The sequence below is a fragment of the Taudactylus pleione genome, unplaced genomic scaffold (genome assembly GCF_031769625.1).
Source record: "Taudactylus pleione unplaced genomic scaffold, aTauple2 ptg000571l, whole genome shotgun sequence".
Classification (NCBI taxonomy): Eukaryota; Metazoa; Chordata; class Amphibia; order Anura; family Myobatrachidae; genus Taudactylus; species Taudactylus pleione.
In genome coordinates this window covers 1,814,954-1,841,768 of record NW_028284973.1, presented here as the reverse complement: position 1 = coordinate 1,841,768, position 26,815 = coordinate 1,814,954, and the positions used below count along the sequence as shown (strand labels likewise).

The 26,815-nt window shown below is 47.4% G+C and overlaps 1 protein-coding gene across 2 annotated transcripts in view; it reads right to left on the bottom strand.

Moving 5' to 3' along the window:
* Nucleotides 1-26,815, bottom strand: part of LOC148481630 (scinderin-like) — a 177,003-nt gene that overhangs the window by 122,306 nt on the left and 27,882 nt on the right. For both annotated transcript variants that reach the window (XM_088453140.1, XM_088453139.1), the window contains exons 5-9: nt 23,648-23,740; nt 11,275-11,401; nt 10,277-10,365; nt 6,162-6,377; nt 3,833-3,954 (exon numbers count right to left, since the gene is read on the bottom strand). In XM_088453140.1, the coding sequence (XP_088309266.1) occupies nt 3,833-3,954; nt 6,162-6,377; nt 10,277-10,365; nt 11,275-11,401; nt 23,648-23,740 (647 nt within the window). The remainder of the gene's footprint in view (nt 1-3,832; nt 3,955-6,161; nt 6,378-10,276; nt 10,366-11,274; nt 11,402-23,647; nt 23,741-26,815) is intronic.

The window sequence follows — 26,815 nt, the reverse complement described above, 5'->3', positions numbered from 1 at the left end:
ACAAGTCAGGTGAAGTGATGTCTTTATCTGGTCCAATGTTGATGGTGGCTGCAGATATCTTCTGGTCAGGTAGGAGGAGACCACTTGGACTGGGGTACAGGGGCTCCGGACTGGGGTTGTGTTGGCTAGCAGCCTGAGTGAGTGATACGTCTAATGAAAGACTGTATCCTGCACCCTGGCTCTGTGGCCTCACAAACCCCTGTCTGGGGAGGGGAACCGCTGGATGAGACCGCTCATGACAACAGCCCCCTCCAATACAGAGACTCACCTGTCTGCCTGTCGCTGCTTGTGGCTGGATCTCTCCTCCTCCCGTCCGTGTCCTCTGGTCGGCGAGCGGGGGTGCTCAGCGTCAGCGTCCTGGATTCCTGCTTCTTCCGGACTATGTGATCGGGGCCGCTCACGTGATGAGTCTGTGTGTGTATACATCACTCCCAGAGGAAGACCCTATGCGGGTCGGAACGCGTTGGGGGCACACCCAAGATATTATTGCAATCTTTCTCCACTGGCGCTCGCACCAGAGCACTGTTTATTGAGACCACACACAGACGCATCACATGAGCGGCCCCGAGTGAGCACTCTATCAGAGCGTCCTTCTCTGAATCAGGGCCACAGTGTGAGATTTCAGTAGGGTATTTGACACAATACCAGGTAGTGCACATGAAGCACTTTCGGTTTTTAATATTTGTACATGTACTCGTATGTCTTATATTATTGATTAATTCCATGTCTAATAATACATTGGTTGAATTTCAAGCATCCATTAAGTAAAACTATATTCGAATTCATATTGTTATTTGTATATTATTCCTCTAACTATGGTCACTAACCATATACACATTTAGGTTTAGCGCTGAATGTTCGATTGTTTATATATGTGTTCAAAATAAAAGGGAGGACACCCTTCTATTCAGTAACCATTAGTTCACCCAGTGCGCTGTGTTTATCCATTTCTCCGTAATACCTTGCAAACCTCCTCAAACATCGGAATCATCGAGTACCATTGACCCCTCACGCAGAATTACAGCAGCCCTGACCTTACCTTTAAATTGCTAACCTCGTCGCACGCAGTGAGTACACAAGCTGCATATGCCATCGCACTGGCTAATTTATGCATGCCGTTCAACCGGACAGACACGCCTACGGTTCTCTAACCACTCCCCCCTGTCACCACCCCCAACCGGTCACTGCCTATTAATCACTCTGCATTGGCTCTACGTGGTCTCTGTGGTCGCAGTGTGATTGCAGTGGTGCCTTCACGCCCGTGCACTGCGATGCATACACTGCTCAGTGATGTAAGTGCGCATGTGTGGACTGAGGGCCGGATTCAGCAAGGACCGCTATAGCTACAGCGTACGCAGACGGCCATTTACTGTGTACTGCACACATACTTACACCTCTCGGCAGTGTAATCTTTCACCGCTATTCGTTTTCACAGCAGATGTCCCACAGCCGGAGTAATACAGAATTGCTCAGGCACTTAAGTATCCAATACTTGCAGCAAGTTAGATACTCAGTGAATGGACCCCTAAGTGAGTATATTTAAACTTTTTCTGATTCAGTCTTAAAACTCAGAGGTCCTGATGCTGAGTTGGTGCATGTGTTCCCACACTGTGGGCCTGATTCAGAGTCGCTCGCAAAAAGCGAGTGCTCGCTCTGAATCAGGGCGGCCGCGTGTTTTTTTAAAACCTGCCTCCTGGCCGCTCGCTAAGCTGTGGGTGACCACCCACAGCTTTTGCAAGCGGCCAGGTGATGGTCGCGATGGTCGCGACCATCGGGCTTGCGACGAGACCCTTGTGGTAGGGTTCCAATGTATATGTATACATCCTAACTTTCCCAGGTATGGAAACTCCTCCTTCCTAGCGTCATCGCACCCAGCGGGGACACTTCCGGAAACCGCGTTCTCCAGTGCCGCCTCATGTCTCTGAGACGGCACTGGAGAACGCGGTTTCCGGAAGTGTCCCCGCTGGGTGCGATGACGCTACATATACATTGGATGGTTCATTTAGGATTGGTAATTGATTACATGATTGTAAGGGGTATTTAAGGTACCTATTATTGAAGTGTCCCACACACCTTGACAAAGATCCAAACGGACGGATCAAAACGCGTTGGTTATGGGACTCACTTTGGATTATTGGATTATTGAACTAACAATCTGTTAGGAGGAGACAGTGGATTCCGGACTCTACTGTTTTATTTATCAGGTCGTGATTGTTTATTTTATGTTTTATGTCTTGTCCTTTGTAATAAACTACTGTTTGGCTACATATACCACCTTTCTCCTTTACATGATGAGGATGAATGGCTGAATGATGACAAACTGATAGGACAACGGATTATATCTATAAAGAAACCACTACGGGCATTTTAGCGTATACTGAACGTGAGTAAGGTACGCAGTACCTTCCTTTGTGGGCTCTCACCTGTTTAAACAGACACATTGGTTATATATAGAGTGGGAAGATAAAGATACCCAGATACGCACATACTCACATTTTGTCTTGTGAGTTTGGTACGCGAATATCTATTATACCTTGACTAAAGTATAGAAGAAGTTTTTGTACAGATATTGTTATTAAGGATTTCTTCTATTATATGTTTTTTCCGTATATGCATCATATAGAGCCTGCTGGGACTGCTTGAAACTATATAAAAGGACTGGGGGTGAAAAAGAAAATTAGGGTACCTTTGAAAAGGATTAAGTATTCTTCTAAAACTATTTTTCATTTTGGATATCCAGCGCCTTCCACTACCATAGACTTGGTGCAAATGGTATATCTGCAAACAGGCGAATCTGTGCTTACATCCTGCTATGCATACTTCCGTCATGGAACGCCCCATTAGAGCTCAGTTTCTCCTCCTTATTATTATTATTATTTATTTATATAGCGCACACATATTCCGCAGTGCTTTACAGTGAATATTTGGCCATTCACACCAGTCCCTGCCCCAGTGGAGCTTACAATCTATATTCCCTAACAGTCGCTCACACACATACGCACTAGGATTAATTTTTTGCTGGGAGCCAATTAACCTACCAGTATATTTTTGGAGTGTGGGAGGAAACCAGAGTACCCGGAGAAAACCCACGCAAGCACAGGGAGAATATACAAACTCCACACAGTTAGGGCCATGGTGGGAATTTAACCCACGACTTCAGTGCTGTGAGGCAGTAACGCTAACCATTACACCGTCTGTGCTGCTCCTTAGTCAGGTGTAGATAAGCTAGAATTGCTTAGCACTCTACATTGCCCGTAATAACATGTTCACTGTTCCAGAACATGCGCAGCAAGAAAACATGCAGGATACGCTCCGTAAACAGGTGCAATGTGCTCAACCGTAGCTGAGAATCAACACAAGCTGAGATTTAATGCTGACCCCATGCACCCCGATTCACTTTATTCACTCCTAAGTTAGGCGAGATTCCTTTTGGTTCTCTTACATGGCAAAATCACCTATTTCGACATGACTAAAATTACACCCATGGGGCAATAGCATTATGGCATGGGAGCTTATGTAATAGGGTGTGATCTGAAGCCACTGCAGGAACTCCTGCGAGTCATCCTGTATTTTTAAAGCGACAATCATTTTAAAAGGTAAAACCAAGCTGGTCTTGATCGCACCCGATTGCATAAGCTCCCATGCACTAAACAGAATCACTTAAAATTGTAATTTGTTGTTTTGTTTTATAAGAACATAATTGAACAAAATTGAGGATCTACTGTACTGTAAGTAGTACATGTTGGCTTATTTTCTGATAATATATAAAACACCACAAGAGGGCGCTAGTACATTTCTTACTTTAGAAAACAGGAGTAGTTTCTCGACTTACCAAATGTAAATGATGGTTCCTTTAGCAGAATTATACAAAATAATGTAACAATCACCACCGTAGAATTGCCCATAAGTCTCTGGGTCTACTGGGACTCTCCCAGTGGATTCAACACGCCATATCTTAAGAAGAAAGGAAACCTTCATTAAGTCAAAGTGTTGTTCCTCTATAACTCCCAGCATGCACTGCCTAGGATTATATAACCCCAAATTGCTATTACATAAGTGATGCCTGTGCATTGTCCACCATCAGTCCCTATTTTCCTGATCTTGGCAGCTAAAATTGGAATGGCTTGGATGAATCTGAACGTTGTTTGGTTGGATCTGGTGTGTGTCACCTGTCTCCTGATTATCTATTTAGGAGTGGTGCTATACCCATTGCCGTATAATGGTTAAAAGATAAAGATATAAAATTCAGATTTCATAACAAAATTATCCCTTCTATTACTGTATAGCTAAAGCTTATTTATGTTTCTGTCTATAGAACTACAAGCAAGCCGCATGACTTTTAACAAGGACCTCATTGTGCGGAGAGCTAGGTGGACTTCCTTGGTTTTGGACGTCCGAGATCTGGATGTCCAAAATGGACAGGAGATTTCATGGGCCTCCATCATGCCTCTCTGGACATCCAGATTTAGGACATCCAAAGCCAAGAGAGCCCACCCAGCTTTCTGTGCAATGAGGGTCTTGTTTTTTAGAGTCAGATGTAAACGCCATTTGTGGCTTATCTTTGCTGCAAGTTGCATCTGGCGCTCATGCGAGTCTTTTTGTGATGCACGCTCTTTTTACATTTTATGACAAACATGCAACTGCATACAGCTAAGGGACGGGCATACAAGTATAGGGCTATGACTGGGGTGCGAATGTGCATGCAAATTGAAAACGTGGCCAAAGTACAAGAGGGGTGTGTATCTGTGACTCTCTACTTAAAATGGTTTTGAAAGATGGAAAATGTAGCCACCTGGAGCAGTCCTATAAGCCTGGCGTAAAATGATGATGAATGACTGCGTCCGAATGTTCGCACACATTTAAAATACACCCTTTTATGCAACCTATTGGTGTGCTGCAATGCACACCAATAGGAAATGTTTCATAATGAGTTGGGGACGGGTAAGCCTGCATGGAATCGGGGGTCCGGCGATTCAAATCCCGACAGCGTCTGCCCAAACAGTATGAAATTCCTGATCGTCCCCAGGTAAGTATTCAATAACCTATTGCCCCACCCTAACCCTCCTTTAGGGTGCCTAACCCTAATCCCCCCTCTAAGTGCCTAACCCTAATCCCCCCTCTAAGTGCCTAAACCTAACCCCCCCTTCCCCGCCGCCTAAACCTAAGTCCCCCAGGGGGGTGCCTAACCCTAAGTCCCCCCCGGTGGTGCCTAACCCTAACGCTCCCTCCCCCTAGCCTAACCCTAACCTCCCAGGGGGGGTGCCTAACCCTAAGTCCCCCCCGGGAGCCCTAAACCTAACCCTCCCCCCCTGCGGCTGTCCGCAGTGGCGCCGGCATCACTTCGATCGGGATGCCGGGCGCCGATCTCCCGGCGTCTGTAAAATGACAGGCGTCTAGATGTAGACGCCGGTCATTTAACCCTCGCCGGGATTAAGCAGTTGGGAAGCCGGCTGTCGGGATTGGGTCCGCTGGCTTCCCGCCTGCATACTGCATATGCCTTTAAGTTTAAATGTTGTCAACAAAACAAATCCTACACTTGGCTACTTACTATCTGCACCATTGGACATAAACTGAAATGCGTTTTTGTGAATTGTAGCATTTTCAGACCTCGCAGTGATTCCACGTCCCCAGTCGTACTCCTCCTACCCGCATCTGACATGGGTACGTAAAGGGGAGGGAATCGCAGCTACAGACTTGTAAATGCAACTTTTTTCAGACGCATTTTGCTACTGTGTTTTCTGTCCGACTGTGAATAAGCCCATGAATGTCTAAAGGCCCCCGTACATGGTGCGATATAGCAGCCAATCCGATGGATTGGTACTATATCGCTGCTACTGTATATCGCACCGTGTGTGGGCATGATATCGCCCAGTGCACGCTCCCGTGGGATTGTACATCACCCCTCCGGATCTTACATACTGCACATAAGATCTGATGATGCGATGTACAATCCCTTGCAGCGCTATGCGCGGGGGGGAGATATTGGCATGTCGGGCAGCGGATCGCTCCGTGTGTGGGGACCGCCCGATATGTCGCCCATCAGATCGGCCGTTCTGTCAGAAGGTGCATATCGCAACGTGTATGGGGGCCTTAAGTATAGCTCTCTTCCAGTTCAACTAGGTGGTGGATCCTGTATTTCCAGCAGACACATAAATACATACCTCAACGGTGCCTGATCCATCGTCCATCATGTTGTACTGTGCCGCCATTTTGGGTGATTCGTGGAGCTTTTTTGCATCAAATTGAACTTGCTTGATTTGCGCAATTTTCCCCATGGTAACCACCTTCCCGAAGCCCTGACTTTGCTCTTTATCTTTCCAGTCTTTGAAATACTGTTTAAACATTGGAGTTTCAGCTCCCTCTGGCAAAACTATAATCTAAAGTGAAAACATTAAATACATAAAAACTAAGTTGAAGTGCGAACACACAGACAGGATAATTCACAAACGTGCACAACTGTGAACACACGGCGCAAATGGTATTTTTATTATTATGTGACATTATGGGGCTGATTTATAGATGCACGCTAACCGGATGGGTGGTGCACATCTCCGAAGGCCAGTGCTGTGCGCAAGCACATGACCCACACATGTGCAGTACGGGTCTGCAATCCCACACGCAGAGCGGCAGCAGACTGTCAGTGATTGCCATTTGTGGGTGGGAAGGGGGCGATGACACTTCCGTTTCCCCAAACGGAGGCGTGTTGCTGCCATTAGGGGGGAGGGAAGAGGTCAGGACCTCCGTCGGCTGACAGAGATTTCCTGTCCTCTTTTGTGCAACTTGCGATGGTCGTCATGGTCACTCAGCCGTCCGAGGATCACGCAGATGAGCTGCTTATGCGTCCATGGACACAGCATGGACCAGTAGTGCATGCAGGAGGTGTGGCTCCTCCTGCTGCATTACCATGATAGCAATACTGTCTGAGCTGAAACATCCCCTATGTTCCTCATTAAAGGGAGTTATCTGTTTTGACAGGGAAGTGCAAGATGTACTAAATCAAAATGGCAGCAACAACAGGTATCCTTCTGGTGCGCGTAGCTGGGTGTATCCCGGTATTCATTGCTAAATTTGGACTATTGTACTAAATCTGGGCTGGGTTGGGGTCAAGGTGGTATCTGCACCTCAGGCTGAATGGTGCTAACAGGTCGATTGATGGACCTTGATGGACCATCCACCAATCACACTGGTGGAAGTTCTCCAAAGACTGATTGGTCGATGACTGGAGCTTGGGGCCAATCAGAGTGCATAATGCTGCAAGTGCACTGAGAGACACCAATGGACAGCAGGAAGGGTGAGTGATTAGATAGGAGCTGTCAGGGACCCCAGTATGTATCCCTGAGTTTGCATTATGGCCAGAGGCAGTAATTTGAATCACCCTGACTGTATCACAGTAGCATCAGGACTACAATTGTGCAGACCCCCTAGGCCATGATGCAGTAAGGGAAGAGCCAAATATAATATACTGAATATTCTATCTCTGCCCATTGTACTAAACACCTCTATATAACTACCATCACCTGTGGTAAACGGGATGTCGTCAGGATGCCGGCGGTCGAAATGCAGACACTGAAAGCCCGGCATGGGACTAAAGATAGGCGTCTGAATACCGACGCCTATCATTAACCCTACGACGAAATCCTGACGCCCGGCACTCCGATCGCAGGTAAGCCAGGCGTCGTGAGCTGTTAGCTGTGGGGGGGGGGTGTTAGGTTTAGGCACCCCGGGGGGACTTAGGTTTGGGCACCTCCCCTGGAAGGGTTAGATTTAGGCTAGGAGAAGGGGGGATCATGGTTAGGCACCACTGGGAAGGGGTTAGGGTTAGGCACCACCAAGGGATAGTTAGGATTAAGGAGGGGAGAGGGAAAGGTTAAATATACTTACCAGCCGACATCTGTATTTTGGTCTGTCGGGCTTCCAGGGTCGGGATTTGAACCGGCGCTTTTAAGCCATCTGTATTTCATAACCAACCCGTGGTAAACAATGGGACACAGATCTTCAAACACTGTCACAATTGAGCAAATTTGGGGACACAGACTTCCACAGAATTACCTGGACTCCCTGCTACTAGCAATAAATAATTCTTATAGCGTAACCTTAGCAATCTCAAAGACTGGATTCTGGAGCATATACAGTATGAAATGGACTAATAAAGGAATACTTTATGCAATGCTTAGGGGTCAGATTAAAAGTTTGCAGTGAGATTTATAGTTGGGAGGGGTGAGTTATAGCTCTAAGTGGTCTATTTACTAAGCAGTGTTAGGAGACAGAGTGAAAAGTGATAAGAAAGCAATAAGGTGCCAGCCAATCAGCTCCCAACTGTCATTTTTCAAACACAGCCTGTGAGATGACAGTTGGGAGCTAATTGGCTGGCACCTTATTGCTTTCTTATCACTTTTCACTCTGTCTCCTAACACTGCTTAGTAAATAGACACCCTACATTTCAAGATAAAGCTGCCCAGTATTTGTGGGATATATGCAGAAGAAGACAGTATTTACCTTCATGCAAAAAAAAACAAAATGCATTTGCACCCCTTTGCTCTGCAACATGGTTTGTTCCAGGAGCAAATTGCTCCTTTATTTAGGCCGACAGACAGATAGTGCCTCTGTGGCAGGACCATTATGTACTTGGTTGCAGGGGCCCATACACATCAATCCATACTTGCCGACTTTCTATTACTATTTCTAATCATACTTGCATACCCTCCGAAAACCCCCCGCACCCCCGGGAAGGGTAGGCAATTCCTAGTTGAGTGGGCAGAATGAGGAGAATTTTACAGAGTCCGTGCGTTGGGGGCGGGACCTAATGACAAGATTCTATGAGAATTGCGCCATTTATCCCCACCACCTATTTTAAATAAATCCAGCTTTCGCAGCAAATTCTGTGCGGGGCTTAATGACGCAAGCCAGTCGGCCCCACCCCCAACTCCACCCACCTGCTTCTCCCCAGGCTTTTCCTGGGGAGGAAAATGTATACATCGGCAAGCATGTTTCTATTACAAACCGACTCTCTCCCGGAGGGGGCAACCCTATCCCCTATATGAGGGGCGTTTTGCCTCATCGTGGCTCCACCCCCTACAATCCAAATCAGCGCCTTGCTGGATTTTACAGTAGGGGCGGGGCTACATATCATAACGACCTGTCTCCTTGGTGTTCAAAACTGCGATGCGCTGTATTTTACAGAGGGGGTGGGGCTAGGGTGATGTAATACAATGTGAATCGCATCATCCAACCTCCTGGCTGCCCAAATCAATGGTCGACACTGTCAGGAGGCTGCAAGAGCCCCCTTCATATTCGGGACTCTCCCGGAACTTCCAGGAGAGTTGGCAAGTATGCATCAATCACACAAGTCTTCAGGAGATATATTAATATTAATACTGCAAGATTACGCAGCGACTAGGTATTCCTGAGTACTGCTATAAGTGACATTAGTGCTGTTACTATTCTTAATTATTAAGAAGTCTCACAAAATGCAAACGGGTGTATGCACAACTCTTAAGTTTAGCATTCAAATCAAAAGGATTGCTTTGTTATGATCATGCAATCTTCCCAAAAGAGCTTACAATCGAAGATGTGCGGAGAACACACACAACTTAAGGTAACGGAATAAGAATTCGATTGGTCGGTGGGGAAAGTGCAGGAGGCTATTGTTAGGCAGCAATATCATTGGTAGAACTTCCCTGGCTCAGAATGAAGCAGTGCAGACTAAGGGCCTGATTCAGCAAGGATCGCTAATGCAAAAGAGTACGCAGTCGGCGGATTGTTGCGTACTGTGCATGCATTGCAGTGCGCGTGTGCAAACAGTGAACTGCGATCGCACTGCAAATCACGCAGAGCACGAAAAGTCATCGCAGAGTGAGTGACAGGCAGAGTGCGTTTGGGGGTGGTAATGGGGGGGTGTGGTCAAAGAAACACAGGCGCGCCTGTCCGGTTGAACGCCGTTGCATGGGCGTGTATAAATTAGCCACTGCGATGGCATACGCAGCTTGAGTACTCACTGTGTGCAGGAAGATGAGCAATTTATAAGTAAGGTCTGACCTGCTGTAATAGTGCCTGAGGGTCCGATGTACACCGATGTTTTTGCTAGATTGCAAGGTATTACGATTTGAGATAAGGGAGGTCGGCGTCTCTATGTTGTCCGTGCGATGGCTTTGTGTTTGCAGACATTGGCATACTGTCGCAGCAGACCTGCGTGCGCGATTGCAGCCGTGATCGCCTTAGCGATCCTTGCGGAATCAGACCCCGAGTTTTATAAAGAGGCAATAGCCCAATACTGTACCTGTGTATTAGCAGCATAGCCCATTTTCTTTATGAAATCCTCAGCAGTCTTCAGTGCAGTCGCCTTTTCATTCTTAGTTGAAGTTTTGCCTAAAACACAATACAACCATAGTTTGTAAACGGTTTAAAGATATAATTTTTTTTTTAAAGTAGTCCAGGATGGCTCTGTGGGATAGCAGGAGAACCCGATACCTGTTGCAAAATGTGATTTGGGCTCCCCCTCCCTGGGCATGTGGATGTATCGGAGCAGCCTGTTTAGCGGGTATGGTACACTTACGTGATATGGTTACGCCTCATTACTCCCTCGCTTGCCCTAATAAGTGTAGATGCGATCAGAAACTCTCTGCACTATCGCGGTTACAAACAGTCAATTTAGTGAATTCCCACAAAATACAATAGGCAAATGGACAGGGGTGTAGCCAAAGCATTGAGGGACGCATATCAACATTTTAAAGGGACCCCTGCCACAATGCTTCAAGAGAGGCACCTCTCTCCACAATCATGGTTCATTTATGCCCCATAGTAGGGCCCTAGTTCATTTTTTTTTAACCATAGTAGTGCTTTAGATAATTTTATGCCCCATAGTAGTACCCAAGTTCACATTACACCCTCAGTACCCCCAGTTCATATTATGCCACATTGCAGTGCCACCATTTAGCAATATGCCACATCTTAGTGCTACCAGGGCACATTATTCCACACAGTGTCCCCAGTACATATGATATTATGGCACATTGAAGTGCCCCCAGTTCATATTATGCCACATTGCTCACTACGTCCCCAGCTCAGTTTACAAATGCTGTAATGAAGGAGAAGTATTGCCTGGCAGTGTCCTGCTCACTGATTGCCTCAGCTGTGCCATATCTGCCCTTGGTCTGGGGCCTCTGTGCCCCACAACGGCAGCCCCTGAACCCGCTATAGCGACGCCCATGCAAATGAGCAAACAGTATCTTGAACTCTAGCTCATTTGTAAAATAGTAATAATATTAGTATGATAACCTTTCCATACAAAGATCTTGTCACCGCCGTCTAAAACAAAGCACTCCTCAGTCAGGAGCATGGACATAGAGAACGGACTCTCTTCTGAAACCACAGTAATCTTCATGGACCCACTCGCATCTGAGACCTGCAATATAAATAATGTACAGTAAAAATGAAGGTAGATGAGTGTTCCCGAAAACAAACAGGCACCACCTTCACATGTACTTGATCTGCTTTTATGTATGATTTGTTTTCATGTAATTAACTACTGTATGCCAGCAGTGGTGTCACTAGTGGGGTGCGGACCGCACCAGGTGACATCATCCGAGGAGGTGACACCAAAACAGCAGGCTGGTGTCACCGAGCAGTAGTGATGCATGCACTCGCCATCCACTGTGGTGGGAGAGGCTGGGGGCTGCCTAGCAACTCCCAGAGTGCTGGGAAAAACTCCAGCATGACAAGAACAGGGGGGTGTGACCCCAAAATGTCACAAACCAGGGGGCATGGCTTTGCGGGCACGATGCCCAGCCTCCTTCTTCAACATGCTGCACCATGCATAGACGCCACTTTATACGAGCACTGCGGGACTTTTTGATGATTACAAATAAGCAATGATAAATCATTGATTGCTATGTAGGTACACATGACATATATTCACACATGCAGTTGCACACAGATCGCAGACCACAGGTGAGATGTATTAAGCCTTGGAGAGAGATAAAGTGCCAACCAATCAGCTCCTGCCCCTTTACAGGCTGTGTTTGAAAAATGACAGCTAGGAGCTGATTGGTTGGTACTTTATCTCTGTCCACTTTATCTCTCTCCAAGGCTTAGTACATAGACCCCGCAGCCTATAAAGTGACAGTCAAAAGCTGAGTGGTTGGTGCTGTAACTCTATCCCCTTTTGTCTCTCTCCAAGCTTCGATAAATCTCCCCCAAAGTGGAGAAGTTTCCCAAAGCAGCCAATCAGCTTCTGTCATTTCAAAAGACTGTGCTAGATTGGTTAGACCGTTAGAGGCCGATGGGTTGCTTCAGGGAAACTTCTCCACTTAATCTCTCTCCAAGAATTGATACATCTCCCTCCAAATCTCTACATCAGTCCAAAAATGCTTCCACATTATGGACAGCTGGTGAGTACAATAAGGAGACGTATGAGCTTGGTAAGCGGTGAGGAGGGCAGCCCTTGGCTTTGTCTTCAATGGGCTAGAAATATTTTGACTGCAGAGTACTTTCCACGCAGATGTCCTGACCCCGACTCAGCTTTTCCAATGCCCATTCTGAGTCGCAATGGTGATCCGATGGTCACCACCGATGGTTGGATCCTAGATGCTGGCAGCAGGCATCGTTTTCCTGCTCCATCGCGAGCAGTTAGGCTAACTGCGTCCATCTCTGAATCAGGCCCTATGTGTGTACATGTGGTCGGGGATGTAGACTGTGAGTTCCACTGAGGCAGGGACCGATGTGAATGACCGAAATGACTTGTACTTTTTTTTTATTGATGCATAAAGATGAAACGATAAAGAATTATGCTGTAACCATACTTATCTACTCACCCGCCAGGTGACTCTCGCTTTTTTGGGAGTGGGTGGATCTCCAGTATCCCACCCACTTTCTAGTTAAGTCGGCATAATGAGGAGATAGTACCGGGAATCCCGGGGTCCGCAGGGAGGAAGTGAGGCTAAAATGACATGAACCCCCTCATTTTAGCTCCGCCCTCTCACGGAATCCACGATTCTCTGCATTTTGCCACGACAGGGGTGGGCCCTAATGACATAAAAAGCCCAGCCCCCAATGTGGTCATCTGCATCTCCTCTCCGGTATAAGTAGCATTAGATGATCCCTTTTTCAAGTGCTGTCTGCGAGGCAATTAATATGCAGTGATGTTGCCAATTACAAGTGATTTATATGTAGATATAATGACAATGTGGTTGTCAATAGCAACAGCATGTGTTGCGCTGAAATAATCATATGGCAGTCATCAGCATATATCACATTATTTGATGCAAGTCAGTGAAACAATGCAGTTGTCAATGGCAACGACATGTATTTGATGATCAGGAGAGAATTTTTGTATTCACCACATTCTGCGACAATAGTCATATAACAATAATATACTGTACATATATCACAGCTTGGTGTAGGGCAAGTGAACCAATGCGTTTTTTGAAGGCCACAGCGTATGTTGAATCAAAAGAAGGGTTTATGTTACCACACTAAAGTAAACCTATACCCTTCATAGGTCAGATGTGAATGGTAAGATATTCTCTGTACAGCGCTGCGGAATATGTGTGCGCTATATAAATAACTGGAAATAAATAAAAATAATAAATATTTTAATGCAATTCAAAAGGAACTAGATATGTTTTGCTGTGGGTACTGGGTAGTAGTAACAAATCTTGTCTATTAGGGTACTATTCTGTTTCTACTGCTCCTGTGTTTGCAAATACAGTGGACACAGGGTCTCATTCAGACCCACTCGCGAGCGCTGTACACTCGCAAGCGGGTCGATGGTGCCCAAGTGCGAATGCGCACGATGGAGGGAGCTCCGTCGTGCGAATGCTGAGACCCGGCGAGCGACGGGGAAGCCGTCGCTCCAGGTCTCGCACCAAAGGGGGCGTGCTGTCGATGTTGAGTGACAGCACGCCCCCTTTGGTGGGCTTGCCGGGGGCGTGGCTGCCCAGACGGAGGCGTTCCCCGCCTACCGTCTGGGTCCGGCCCCACTGACATCACTAGTGAAATGATAAGGGTCATAGTTAATACCATAATTTCCATATCCTCATACTAATGTATGGGGGGTGTGGAAATGAACGCAGGGGGACTTAGCAAGGAGATATCAGTGATATCTCCTGTGCTAAGTGGCTTTATGAATACTAAAATAACGTTAATTAAGGAAAATGTCCTTAAAAACGTTATTTTAGTGTTGATGAATAGGCCCCTCTGTGACTTATCACTGCATGCAGCAATTTCCATATAAGATAAAGATAAGATAAATACTTTTATTGTCATTGTAAAAGAACAATGAAATCACAAACCAGGTAAACCATATACTCATTACAGCCCAGAACATCATATTACTTAAAATTAGAGAAGTGCAGGCAGGGATTAGTTCAGATTTTCCCGCCAAATTTCGAGTCTCGGAAAGTGGCAAAATGTCATCTTTCATGGACAAAACTGCTTAACACACTTCATAGCGGTAACATTCTAAATATACCAGTGAATGTACGACAAAACAGATGAAGCCAGATACGGATAAGTCCACATACATCTATCCACTGTGCGCTACAAGTCGCACAATGCGCGAGCGCCATGCGACTCGGTTGCGCTGACCGTCTTTCGTGCGACTTATTCCCTTAAAATGCATCTTATTCGCAAAGCGATGCAAATAAGATGCACTAGTAGCTTCTGCTGCTTAACATGATATGTGGGAAAGGTAAAAAAGTCGCTCAAAAAGATGCTCGCCACTACCATGACGTGGTGCGACTAGAAGGGCTGTTTAACGTGCAAGGAGGGCAGATGTATATGGACACATCTGTAGTCAACAGTAACATCTGAATTCTCCACAGATTGTGAAATGAATACTCCCCAGTCAGTAGTCTTAAAGTAATCCTGTAACCTGGACATAATTCCCCGAGGCCACACACAAACAGTATATACAACGGTACTAAAGAGATAAATGATCTGAAAAATCAGGACACATGAAAACTTTATATACATTCTTTATACTACCGTAGACCTGGTCTAAAATATTGTCGGTGAAAACACATTCTGATCAAATTTCGGTAAAACAGATTTTAAATTAGCTTTGTTAAAATCCCCGGCAACAAGCAAAGTTCTAATATTTCCAAAGCAATAACGTGTGTACCCGGTGATCCGGTGGGCGACCCCCCCCCCACGGGACGCCCCCCTCCCTGCCCGACCGCCCAATATGTCTGCCCCTGCTGCCTCCCGCTGCATGGGACCATCAGCCACATCGTCGGGCTGGTTAGGCTGCATGTTGGGCCAACCTGATGGGGATGCAGTCAGGAAGCCGACGGTGGAAATGCCAACAGCCGGCTTCCCGACTGTCAAATCCCGGCAGGGTACAAATGACAGGCGTCGAAATCCTGACGCCTGTCATTATACCTACGCCGTGAGCCCGATGCCCGGCATACCGAACGAAGGTAAGCTGGGCGGCAGCGTGGACAGCCGCGCGGGGGGGAGGGTTAGGGTAGGGGCTCCCAGGGGGGACTTAGGGTTAGACTAGGAGAAGGGGGTTTAGAGATAGGCACCCCCGTGGGGAGGTTAGGGTTAGGCACCCCCCCCCGGGAGACTTAGGTTTAGGCTGCAGGGATGGGGGGGTTAGGTTTAGACACTTAGGGGGGGTTAGGGTTAGGCACTAGGGGGGGAGGTTAGGGTTAGGCACCCCTAAAGGAGGGTTAGGGCTAGGGGGGAGTAGGGTTAGTAAATACTTACCTTTTTAGCTGTCGGGATCTTCACTGCTGCCGGTCTTTCGGCGTCGGGATTTGACATAGGTCCGGCGGTATTTCATACCGATCCCGGCTGATGACCCCCACGGGAGCGCGCACCGCCCGACATAGAGCATACACACTTAACGAGATTGATGATTTGTCATTCCGATCCGTCAGAAGAATCGGGAATATCATTAAAAAAAATCACTAAGTGTGTACCCAGAGTCATCCTGAGGTGGAATATACTGTAGACCGCAGTCACAATTATAGCAGAGAAGTCCTGAGGCAGAGAGAATGGCCTACACTTCATTATTAAAAACTCCAACGTAGGAGAGCAATGACTTTCAAGGATAACGGCATCAGTTCACCAGTTATTAGTAACATAAATGCACAGTCCTCCAGTCCTTGTTAAAATTAACAAAGAGCAGGAACTCCTAATATGACTGCAAGAGATCCTTAGCAACAGGTCAGCTACCTTGTTAGCCAGGGAGCAAACAGTAGCCAGAAAGATACTTGGCAAAGGGAGGCTGAAAGGGCACTTTTTCAACCCTTCCAGGGCACCTTCCCTCATGCCCCACTTCTGCTTCTTCCCCCGGCATGGGCTTCTCTTCGCAGCTTTTCCCAGCTGTACCGGCGTGGGCTTCTCTCTGCAACTTTTCCGAGCTACTGTAGCTGTGCCTCTATCCAAGTGCCGAACACTCCATCCACCCAGCCGGCTCTCAGACCAGCCTCGGCACCCGCAGATGATGTCAACGGCTGCGACCTCCAGCCACTCCGCATGGACACACCCAACATCACTCCTCTACAGCCACTGACCACCTGAACACTGCCGGTGGCCAGGAGCTCCTGCCGGCTTTACCGCAAGTGGCCGCCACCTCAGTCGCCAACAAAGCCGCAGCAAGGAGGGCAAGTATCAGATTTCCAAATGGTATGTGAGAGCCCAGAGCCACTGCGACCAAGTGCGCCGCCATCTCTCACTGCTACATATGCCAATTTATTATATAGTACACTTATAACAATAAGTCAAGAGCCAGCCCGGGCCCCATTACTGATGAGGGAGCATGGCCTAATCATGGGAGTCGTGGCCACGCCCTCTTATATAGTTTTGTAATTTAAAAACCCTATTTGCAGCACCGCATGCTGGGGAGGGGGGCGCTGGGAGCCTCTCAGCCTGGCTGAAATCCAGTGGGGGGCGCGATCAGTGTGATCGCGCCCCTCCAAAGGCAGAGGAGAGGAGACTGCTGCTGCTCAGTAGCAGCAGCAGTCTCCCTGGTTTCCCACTGCAGCCCTGCACACAGCAGCGTGTGCTGCTTGCTGACAGGTAAGAGGGAGGGGGGTCGGCATCAGACCAGGGACCCCGCCGGGCCCCTCCAGCAAGCCCAGGCCCGGGTAATTAGTACCCGCTTCCCCACCCTCTCGGCGCCCATGCAGAGGGGAGCCCATCTTCCTTGTCATCGTTACATGTGTTATATACAAGTTTTACCATTGGGTGATGCTTAGGGACCCTTACAAACTTTTGTTATGGGGCCTTCAAATACTTATAGGACAGCTTTAGTGTGGTCACATAAAACCTTCTTTTGATTCAATATTTGCTGTGGCCTTCAACAAACGCATTGGTTCACTTGGGCTGCACCAAGCTGTGAGATATACGTATATTATTGTTATATGACTATTGTAGCAGAATGTGGTAAATACAAAAACTCACTCCTGATCAAATACACTCTGTTGCCATTGACAACTGCAATTTTACACTGAGTTGCATCAAGTGATGTGACATATGCTGATGACTGCCATATGATTATTTCAGCGTAATACAAGCTGTTGTTGTAGACAACCGCACTGTCATTATAACAGCATTCTAATTATGCCTATATGTCCCATGACCAGGACCAGATTAAAGGGTTGGACGACAGGGGCAGTCGTCCCGGGGCCCCCACACATAAGGGGCCACCACACCCACCAGGGGTTAAAGTCGGCCGGAACGGGAGACGGAACCAGTTCTGCCTCCTCCGGCGCACCTAACCCCGGTGCCGCGGGGAGGCTCCATTAGCTGGACGCCCGCTGAGATTTTGTTACCAGCCAGCACCCGGCTCCCTTCCCGCTGCGCCAGCTTGAGGCTGGAGCTCACACCTGAGCTCTGGCTTTCGGCTCCCGCAGTGCACAATGGAAGATCTCCCATAGTTCCGAGGAGCGGCCAGCCGGACGTATAAGCGGCTTCACTACAGGGGGCACTGCTACAGGGGGCACTACTACTGGGGGCAGTACTACAGGGAGCATTGCTACTGGGGACACTGCTACAGGGGGCATTACTACTGGGGGCACTACTACAGGGGGCATTACTGCTAATGTAATACCACACTATGGCTCGCATTCAATTTGAGGCGAAAAGCCAGAATTCGCAGAAAAGTTTCGCCTGATGATGCCATTTCGCCAGGCGGAAAAATATCGCCGTATTCAATTTGTAAGACTTTCCGCCTATGAATAGCAGGTGAAAAAAAGTGCAGAATTGGGGTTTTGGGGTGCAACATTGTGGAAACCCCCATGCAGCCTTCAGACAGTCCCCCAAAGGTAAACTGTGTAAAACACTTAAGAACACCCCAAAAAATCACTTTGAATTTGGGGACGAAAAAAAAAAAGTTGGGGGACAAAGTACAAAACTAGCGAACTAGACTCCAGGGATGTCCCCAAGTATGCCCCAGGTGTTTTTCTCATTGCAGGTGCTTGCGACAGGTGGATTTTTCGCGATTTTTTAAACTAAACTTTAGCAACTTTAAAATATGCTGACCCCCATTTTCAAGTACCCCAAATTTGCTGGGATAAGTTATTTTCTGCAAAAAACCCTCCTGAATACTATTCTGCACCACTTATACAAAAACGCTATTTAGCAGCTATTGAGCCCGTTTAAAATCACCAAATACCTTCAGCAAGCCAAATCGGGGGTAACCATAGCTAACCCCCATGTCAGAGCATCTTTTGGGGGGTGTCAGGCTGATTTCCCCAAATCTGACAGTACTTTCCGCTTGTTGAAGTTTCGCCCGGTCCCGTTTTCGCGTACTTTCAAATTGAATAGGGGGTAAAGCGGGCACGCACGCGATACTTTTCCGTCTGCAAAACACGTGATGTAGGCGAAAAGTCCGGGAGGCGGAAAAGTATCGTGGGTCCGCTCAAACTGAATACGGCTCCATGTGAGTTATTACGTCTGACTTGGCATTACATTGGCAGACATATCCCAGCAGTCTCTGCAGCTGCTGAAGAGGTCAGGAATAGCAGGTCACATGACCAGTGTCAGGTCAGTGACAGGTGGAGAGAGGAGAGCGGAGGGGACGCCATTGCAGAGTGATAAACAGCTGTAGTAACAGAGACAGAGAAAAAAATAGAAGAGTGGCTGGGACTTATAGTGCCACATAGTAAGCCATGCTGAGAGTCCTGTCCAGTTATTCACTGTGGCTACCTTTTGAAGAGAAAGTCGCATCCTAATTTTGGTCCTCGGATTTGGTGAGAGGAATCCATTATTATTACGCACAACTTCTATGTGTGATATAGAGACACTGCTCCTAATATATATATACATACTTGCCTACCCTCCCGATTCGGCCGGGAGCCTCCCGAAAATCGGGTGCCGCTCCCGGCCCCCCGGAAAGGTAGGCAAGTCTCCCGGCCCCAGCGACCCACCTGCATAAACCCCGGCAGCGGGGGGGTCGATGACGCGATTTGCGCTGAATCGCGTCATCGTAGTCCCGCCCCCTGCATCACAATGCCGATATTAATGGCATTGTGATGCAGGGGGCGGGGCTACGATGATGCGATCGCGTTGTCACGCCCATGCCCTGCCCCCAATGGCGTGTCATCCTCATAGCCACGCCCCCTTTTCTCCCACGACACGCCCCCTTTTTGCCGAGAGACTTTCCCCTGTGATTGCCCGACAGCTCCCTCCCGGAAGGAGGGAGTTAAATGTCGGCAACCCTGTATATATATCAGCACTGCAACATTGCAGCTTGCCATTCAGTTGTAAATACGCTTTAAGGGCCCCAACGTGTGCACAAGGAGTTACCCGTAACCTGAGTTATAAAGGACATGTCATCTGTCTTAGGTTATTGGGACATTCTATTAGTTTGAAAAGAACATTGCTAATTTAGTATAAGAATAGTCAATTAGAAGAGCAGTAAGTTTGTGATTGTAATTTATGTGATAATAGGGTCTATTTACTAAGCAGTGTTAGGAGACAGAGTGAAAAGTGATAAGGTGCCAGCCAATCAGCTCCTAACAGTCATTTTTCAAACACAGCCTGTGAGATAACAGTTGGGAGCTGATTGGCTGGCACCTTATCACTTTTCACTCTGTCTCCTAACACTGCTTAGTAAATAGACCCCTTTTAGTGTGTATATTGTACCAAACCTATCATTCTATAACAGTTACCCATTTCAGTAATTGTGGGTTTCTAAAAATAAATCCGTATAGCTTTTGCATGAATTTTGTCTCCCATTGTCTGTGTTTCATTGGGGAACCCTTGCCTCTCTGTGGGTGTGGTCTGAATTAGGAATTGCCGCCAGTTACACCTGCACCACACCATCTGTATTTTTCCCAGTGGGGTATTACACTAGGACATTACTATTGGGGAAACTACTATTTGGGCACTACTTCTGGGGGCACTGCTACAGGGGGTATTACTGCTGAGGCATTCTATTGGAGGCACTACTACAGGGGGCACTACTTCTGGGGACACTACTACAGAGGGCATTACTGCTGGGGCCATTACTATTGGGGACACTACTACAGGGGGCATTACAACAAGGGGCATCACTACTGGGGCATTACTATTGGGGGCACTACTACTGGTGGCATGACTACTGGGGGCACGACTACTGGGGGCGTTGCATAAGGGGAACCACTCCTGAGGGAACTGCTTAAAGGGCATCACTACTGTTGGTTCTGCATACGGGGCATTACCACTGTGGGCACTGCCACTACTAGGGGCACTGCATAAGGGGCACCAATACTGGGGGAACTGCATAAGGGGCACTACCACTACTAGAGGCAGTGCATAAGGAACACTACCACTACTAGAGGCACTGCATAAGGGGCACCACTACTGGGGGCATTGCATAAGGGGCACTACTGCTGTGGGCATTGTATAAGATGCACTACTACTGTGGGCATTATGTGTATTAGGGGCACTACTACTGTGGGCATTGTGTATAAGGGGCACTACTGTGGGTCATAACATGAATAAGGGACACTAGTATGTGGTGTAATGTGATTCAGGGGCACTATGTATGGTGTAATGTGGATAAGATTGCGCAACTGGTGAGTAATATTTCATGTGGGTACCTATATGTGTTTTCTTTCCTGTGGGTGTATATTGTGTGTTTTTTTTCCTGTGTGTGCCTGTGTGTTTTTTTTTTAATGTGGAGCCCATGGGCCCGATTTCACAATGAGACATAACCCCTTTAGCACTCACTAAAGGGGTTATGTTCTCCTTTCAGTATTTAACAAACAGCCCTAAGCTTAGTTTATCGCTGTTTGTCAATGTAACGCTTACAAGTCATACGGTCCCCATTGTGCATACCCCCAGTTCGTCCATATTTAATAAGGGCACCCACATAGTTGTTGCCCAGGGGCCCCCACAGTCCATAATTCAGCCCTGCACATGACTGCTATATGATTATGATTATTTGAGTGCAACACATGCTGTTGCTATTGACAACCGCATTGTCATTATACAGACATTCTAACTCTGCTAGTATGTTATCTTAGACAGGCGATCATTTAAGCACCATACGGCCATAACTAATGTGTTGATCATTTGAAATTTTCTATGACTACAGGGTATTTACTCTTTTGAATATGGTATATAAGTTTCACTTACTTAAGTGATTTACATACAGTCCATACAACCAACTGAAGGCAATTATGGATGTTCACAAACACCAGGGGGTAAATTTACTAAAGTGAGAGTTTTTAGAAGTGAGTTTTAAAAGTGATGTTGCCCATAGCAACCATTCAGATTCTAGCTATTATCTTCTAGAAGGTGCTAGTTAAATGTTAAGTAGAATCTGATTGGTTGCTATGGGCAACATCACTTTTAAAACTCACTTCTGAAAACTCTCACTTAGTAAATTTACCCCCAGGGGTCAACCAGCAATCTTTATTATAAATATGTTAGTATAAGTTATTAGATGTCAGTAGTGGACTTCCTGCTCTATTAGAGCAGGAAGTCCGCTCGGCCTTGCGGAAGCCGAGACCCTATCACAGGGTGTCGTCGCAAGGCCGATGGTCGCGATTATCGTGACAGGCTCCAGGCCGCTTGCACAAGCTGTGGGTGGTCTCCCACAGCTTTGCGACGGCCGGAGAAAAAAAAAAAAAAAAAACACGCCCACAGACCCCGCGAGCGTCCAGCGGCTGCGAGCAGGTCTGAATGAGGCCCTATATCCCAACATAAGAATGTAACAAATAAATCCCACCTATTTGTTAGACAAGAGCAGCGTCCCTGTTCTTAACAAATAGCGCTGTGTCTGGTTATAGAGGGGTATTACAATCAGTATATGTGTATACTTTATTTCTTCTATCTTCTCTCTTTATTGGATACTACTATTTACTATTTTAATTGAGTTATTAAAAGTTATATCTTATCTGTTTCAACACTGACATATCCAAGAGGACCCCAGCAAAGAGTCTCTCCATTTTATCTAAAGTTCTCTTGATGCAGTCAATATCCCGGCGTGTGGGATGGCGGTGCTTAGAACACCGGCGCCGGAATCCCAACACCTGTCAGAATCCCTGTGCCGGCATCCCGAATGTAAGTAGCGGGGTTAGGGGGAGGGTTAGGGTTTATGGTTAGGCACTAGGGGAAGTGTTAGGGTTAGGCACTCAGAGGGGAGGGTTAGGTTTAGGTTGCGGGATAGGGAGGTTAGGTTTAGGCACTGGGGGGAGGTTAGGTTCAGGCACCGGGGAGGGAAGGTTAGGGAGAGGGGGAGGGTTAGGATACCTACCGGCATGTGTATGTATCCTAACCATGTCGAGATGCCGGCGTTAGGATTTTGGCCGCCGGGATCCCAAGCGCCGGCATCCCATACCCAACCCCTCTGACATATACCATTGACTCTGGGCGCACCACCAACATCAGCATAAATTGAACATCATTAGAGAAAACTAAAATTACTGTTTGTACAAGTTAAAATAACCATCCTGTGCGGAATCCATACTTTCCCTTTGTGCTTCATTTGTATCCTGTTATCTTCAATAAAATTCTTATTTGTTTTGCAACAACATGTGGACTGACCTCCTTGCTCACATCCGCTACGCACCTACCAACTTGTAGGCATCTGCCAATACACCAACCAAAATCTTACCTGAGATAGCTTTAGCTCTAGTCACCTCCTGAAACTATTACATATAATATGGTATTATTTGTGAATCTTATTACAAGCTCTGTGACGTAGATGCATTTATAATGGGGGCACAGTGTTCAGTCACCAGCACCACACACCCTGCACCCATAGTATACTTACCTTCTGCCAACAAGCGGGTCTCTCCTCCTCCAAGGCGCCCAGTGACATCTTCTGGAAGATGGCACCACCCTGGCACCGTATCAGAGCCTTCTTCCCGAATGTCACTGGGCAGATGGTGGCCACAGAGGAGGAGAGAACCTCCTGTTGGGTAAGATGTGGGGCTTGGGAGGGAAGGGGGCTGCTGCTCAGAAGAGAGGGTCTTCTGCAGGTTAATAGGCCCCTGCTCCCTGATATATGAATTCAATTATATTTTAGGTTTAGCATTCCTTTAAGTCACTGGTTTACTGTAAGTAACTGACTATAGAGCTGCCCACTTCTCCTGACTTCTCCTCAAATGAGCAAAAAAAACAAAAAATTAGATTTACAATCTAATAGGAAAATAAAAATGACTAAACGGATGATTTGCCGTCAGACATTCCTTATTTTCCGTCTCACCATGTGCAGCTTTGCCTTCTTCCTGTTAGCGATATCAGCAATGCTGTCCGTATCCTCATCTCCCTCAGGCAGTTTGGGCTTCGGCCCTAAAATCTGTACAAAGAGTAAAACACAGGACACGTTAGAATACAGGGCCCGATTCAGACCCGTTCGCTAAGCTGCGTACGCACGCTATGTGCGATTATCGCACATTTGCGCATGCGTATGCGGCAATATATGCATGCGCGAGTCACTCATTGCGGTCGGGAATTGTGCGCTCATAGGACACAGACAGGACGCTACGATGAGTGACAGATAGCGCCATTTGTGGGTGGTAACGGGAAGGTGCTTGTGAATTGGGGAGTGGTGCTGCGAACGCAGGCATGTCTGGGCATCTAAACTGAGTTTCATGAGTGTGCATAATTAGCATGGAAGCGTCATTGTACACGTCAGTGATCGTAGTGCTTGCGGCGGGGTAGGGTCTACCTCAAGCGCTGCGTGCAGCTCCGATGGTTCTCGATGGTTCCATTTGTTCATACACTTCCTGGAGATGATGTGTGTTAAGAGAGAAAAGTGGGCGTCTTTATACCGCCGTGCGTACGCTCAGCCGTCGCTCTCTAAGACGTAGAGGGCGTCCATTCACAGTGCGATCGTGGCATATGCATACCCGGCCCCTTTTAGCTGCGTGAGAGCGCAGCTTAGCGTCCGGGTCTGAATAAGCTCCACAGGCTATTGGCGAAAACCCACAATGAAAATGTCCGTGGTGTTCTCTGTATGTCTGTACAGTGTTGTAGAGACAAGGCGCCTGATTCTGACACAAGTCCAAACGCCGACAGATCTCTCCGATATCTGCAAACTGCAAGTGCGCCGTATGAAGCACTTGCAGACTGCGTATGTGACGTGCCATGCCTTGGTGCATGCATGGAGATTAAAGGAGCGTATGATCCACTGACAGATTAGTCCTTCCGTGAAATGGGCGTCAACAATGTATGCGTAAGGAACTGACCCAAATTGGGAGTGTCCTGTAGACAGACATCCATTCTGGTATGAGGCGTGCTCATGGAGATGGCACATGTGTTTGTGACGGATCTTTTACACCCAGCATGGACTGGTTGTAAGTTGTAACTAAGGGCCTGATTCATAGCCGCTCGTGAGCGCACAGCGCTCGCAAGTGGCTCGATGTTTGTGATCTGCGCATGCGCCGCTTCCGGCGTGCGCATGCACGAGGCCCGTCGATCGACTGAAGTTCAATCACTATGAGGCTCGCTACAAGACGGGGTGGCTGTCGATGGTGAGTGACAGCTCGCCCCATTTTGTAGGCATGTAGGGGGGGGTTGGCCAAACGCAGGCGTTCCCTTAGGAATGACTGGCGTTTGAGGGAGTACCTACTGACACCACAACTGATGTCAGTAGTGGATTTCATGCTCTGTTAGAGCAGGAAGTCCACTTGGCCTTGCGGAAACCGAGACCCTACCACAGGATCTCGTCGTAAGGCCGATGGTCGCGAATATCGCGCCAGGCTCCAGGCTGCTCGCACAAGCTGTGGGTGGTCTCCCACAGCTTTGCGAGCGGCCGGAGAAAAAAAAAACATGCCCACGGACCTCGCGAGCGTTCAGCGGCTGCGAGCGGGTCTGAATCCCGATAGTCCCGATACTAGTGATGCATCTGTAGATGGAAAAATAGTGGGAGGCCCGGACAGACAGACTGATATTTGGCATAGACTGGCGTTTACGCACATTAGCATGAGGCAGCAAGTAGATAGTTATAGTAGCAGAGTCCCTGGATATTGAGACGGCAAGTGTGTCTGCCAGAAGTGTGATGGAAGGAAGGAGGGTCCCTGTGTGATGGGATGTGCCTCATGTTAGGGGTCTCCCATGGGGGCTGAGATGTGGAGTCCTCTGTATGCTGTTTTGTGTATTTAAAGCACTACGTGCTGTAGAACTACTGTACCCAGCAACACAAATGTAGCAGTGATGTCTTCTAACTGCTGTGACATTTATGCATTAAACTGTGCTGGGGGTGTTGGAGTAGAGTAAAAACTTCTATTGCTGCTGTTGATGAGTATTGTGCAGGAGGAGAAGGAGATTGACAAGTGGAAAATTAGTGCTGCAACCGTCATGCTTACTGTGCTGGAGGATTTGAAAGTGTTAATAATGTTTTGTTATATTTTTCTATGTCCTCTCCACCGAGAACTTTGGCCCTTATTCAGAGCCGTACGCTCTGAGCAGAGCGCACGCTCTGAATGAGGGCCGCCCTCCATAATTCTGGAGCGTCCTCCTGGACGCTCGTATAGCTGTGGGTCACCACCCACAGCCTATACGAGCGTGCAGTTTGATGGCCGCGATGGTCGTGACCATCGCGACCATCGAAACTGCGAGCCGGAGCCTGCGGTTGAGGTTTTCAACCGCAAGGCCCGGAGTGATTTTGGCTCTATCAGAGCCAAAATCACTCCCACTGACATCACTAGTGATGTCAGTGGGCCGGCTTCTGACGGTAGGCGTTCCCTTGGGAACGCCCCCGTCAGGGAGGCACGCCCCCGGCATGCCCACCAAAGGGGGCGTGCTGTCAATCAACATCGACAGCACGCCCCCTTGGATCAGACACAACGAGCGAAGGACTTTCCTTCGCTCGTCGCGTCTGGCGCATGCGCACGACGGAGCTCCCGCCGTTGTGCGCATGCGCAGTGCACAACATCGACCCATTTGCGAGCGGACATTTGCGAGTGGGTCTGAATCAGGCCCTTTGTTCTAACTGTTGTTTAGTACAGGGAGACACATGTTGTATAGTCCATAATAATTTAACCACAGGGGCAATGCTGGAAATTATAGATGCAGTTTAATGCTAAATAAATGCAAGTATACAGGAAAATGAAATTATAGCCATATCAATCGAAAAAAATTTAAATAAATATTTTTTTAAATGAGTAGAATACTTTATGTTAAATGAACAAGTTTAATATTTAATATTAATAAATAGAAAGTAATACTTGTAAAGTAAAGTGTGACATTAAGGTGCATGTTGATCTTTGATCTACGGATTCAATAGGTAATTGACAGTTTATGTATTAACCTTACCATATCAGGAATGAATTGCCATTTGTAAAGCTTTCATATTTAAATCTTTCTCCTTATTTGCTTCCAAAGTGTAGAGCATGTAATATAATTCATAATAATCCTCCAACCCCTGAGA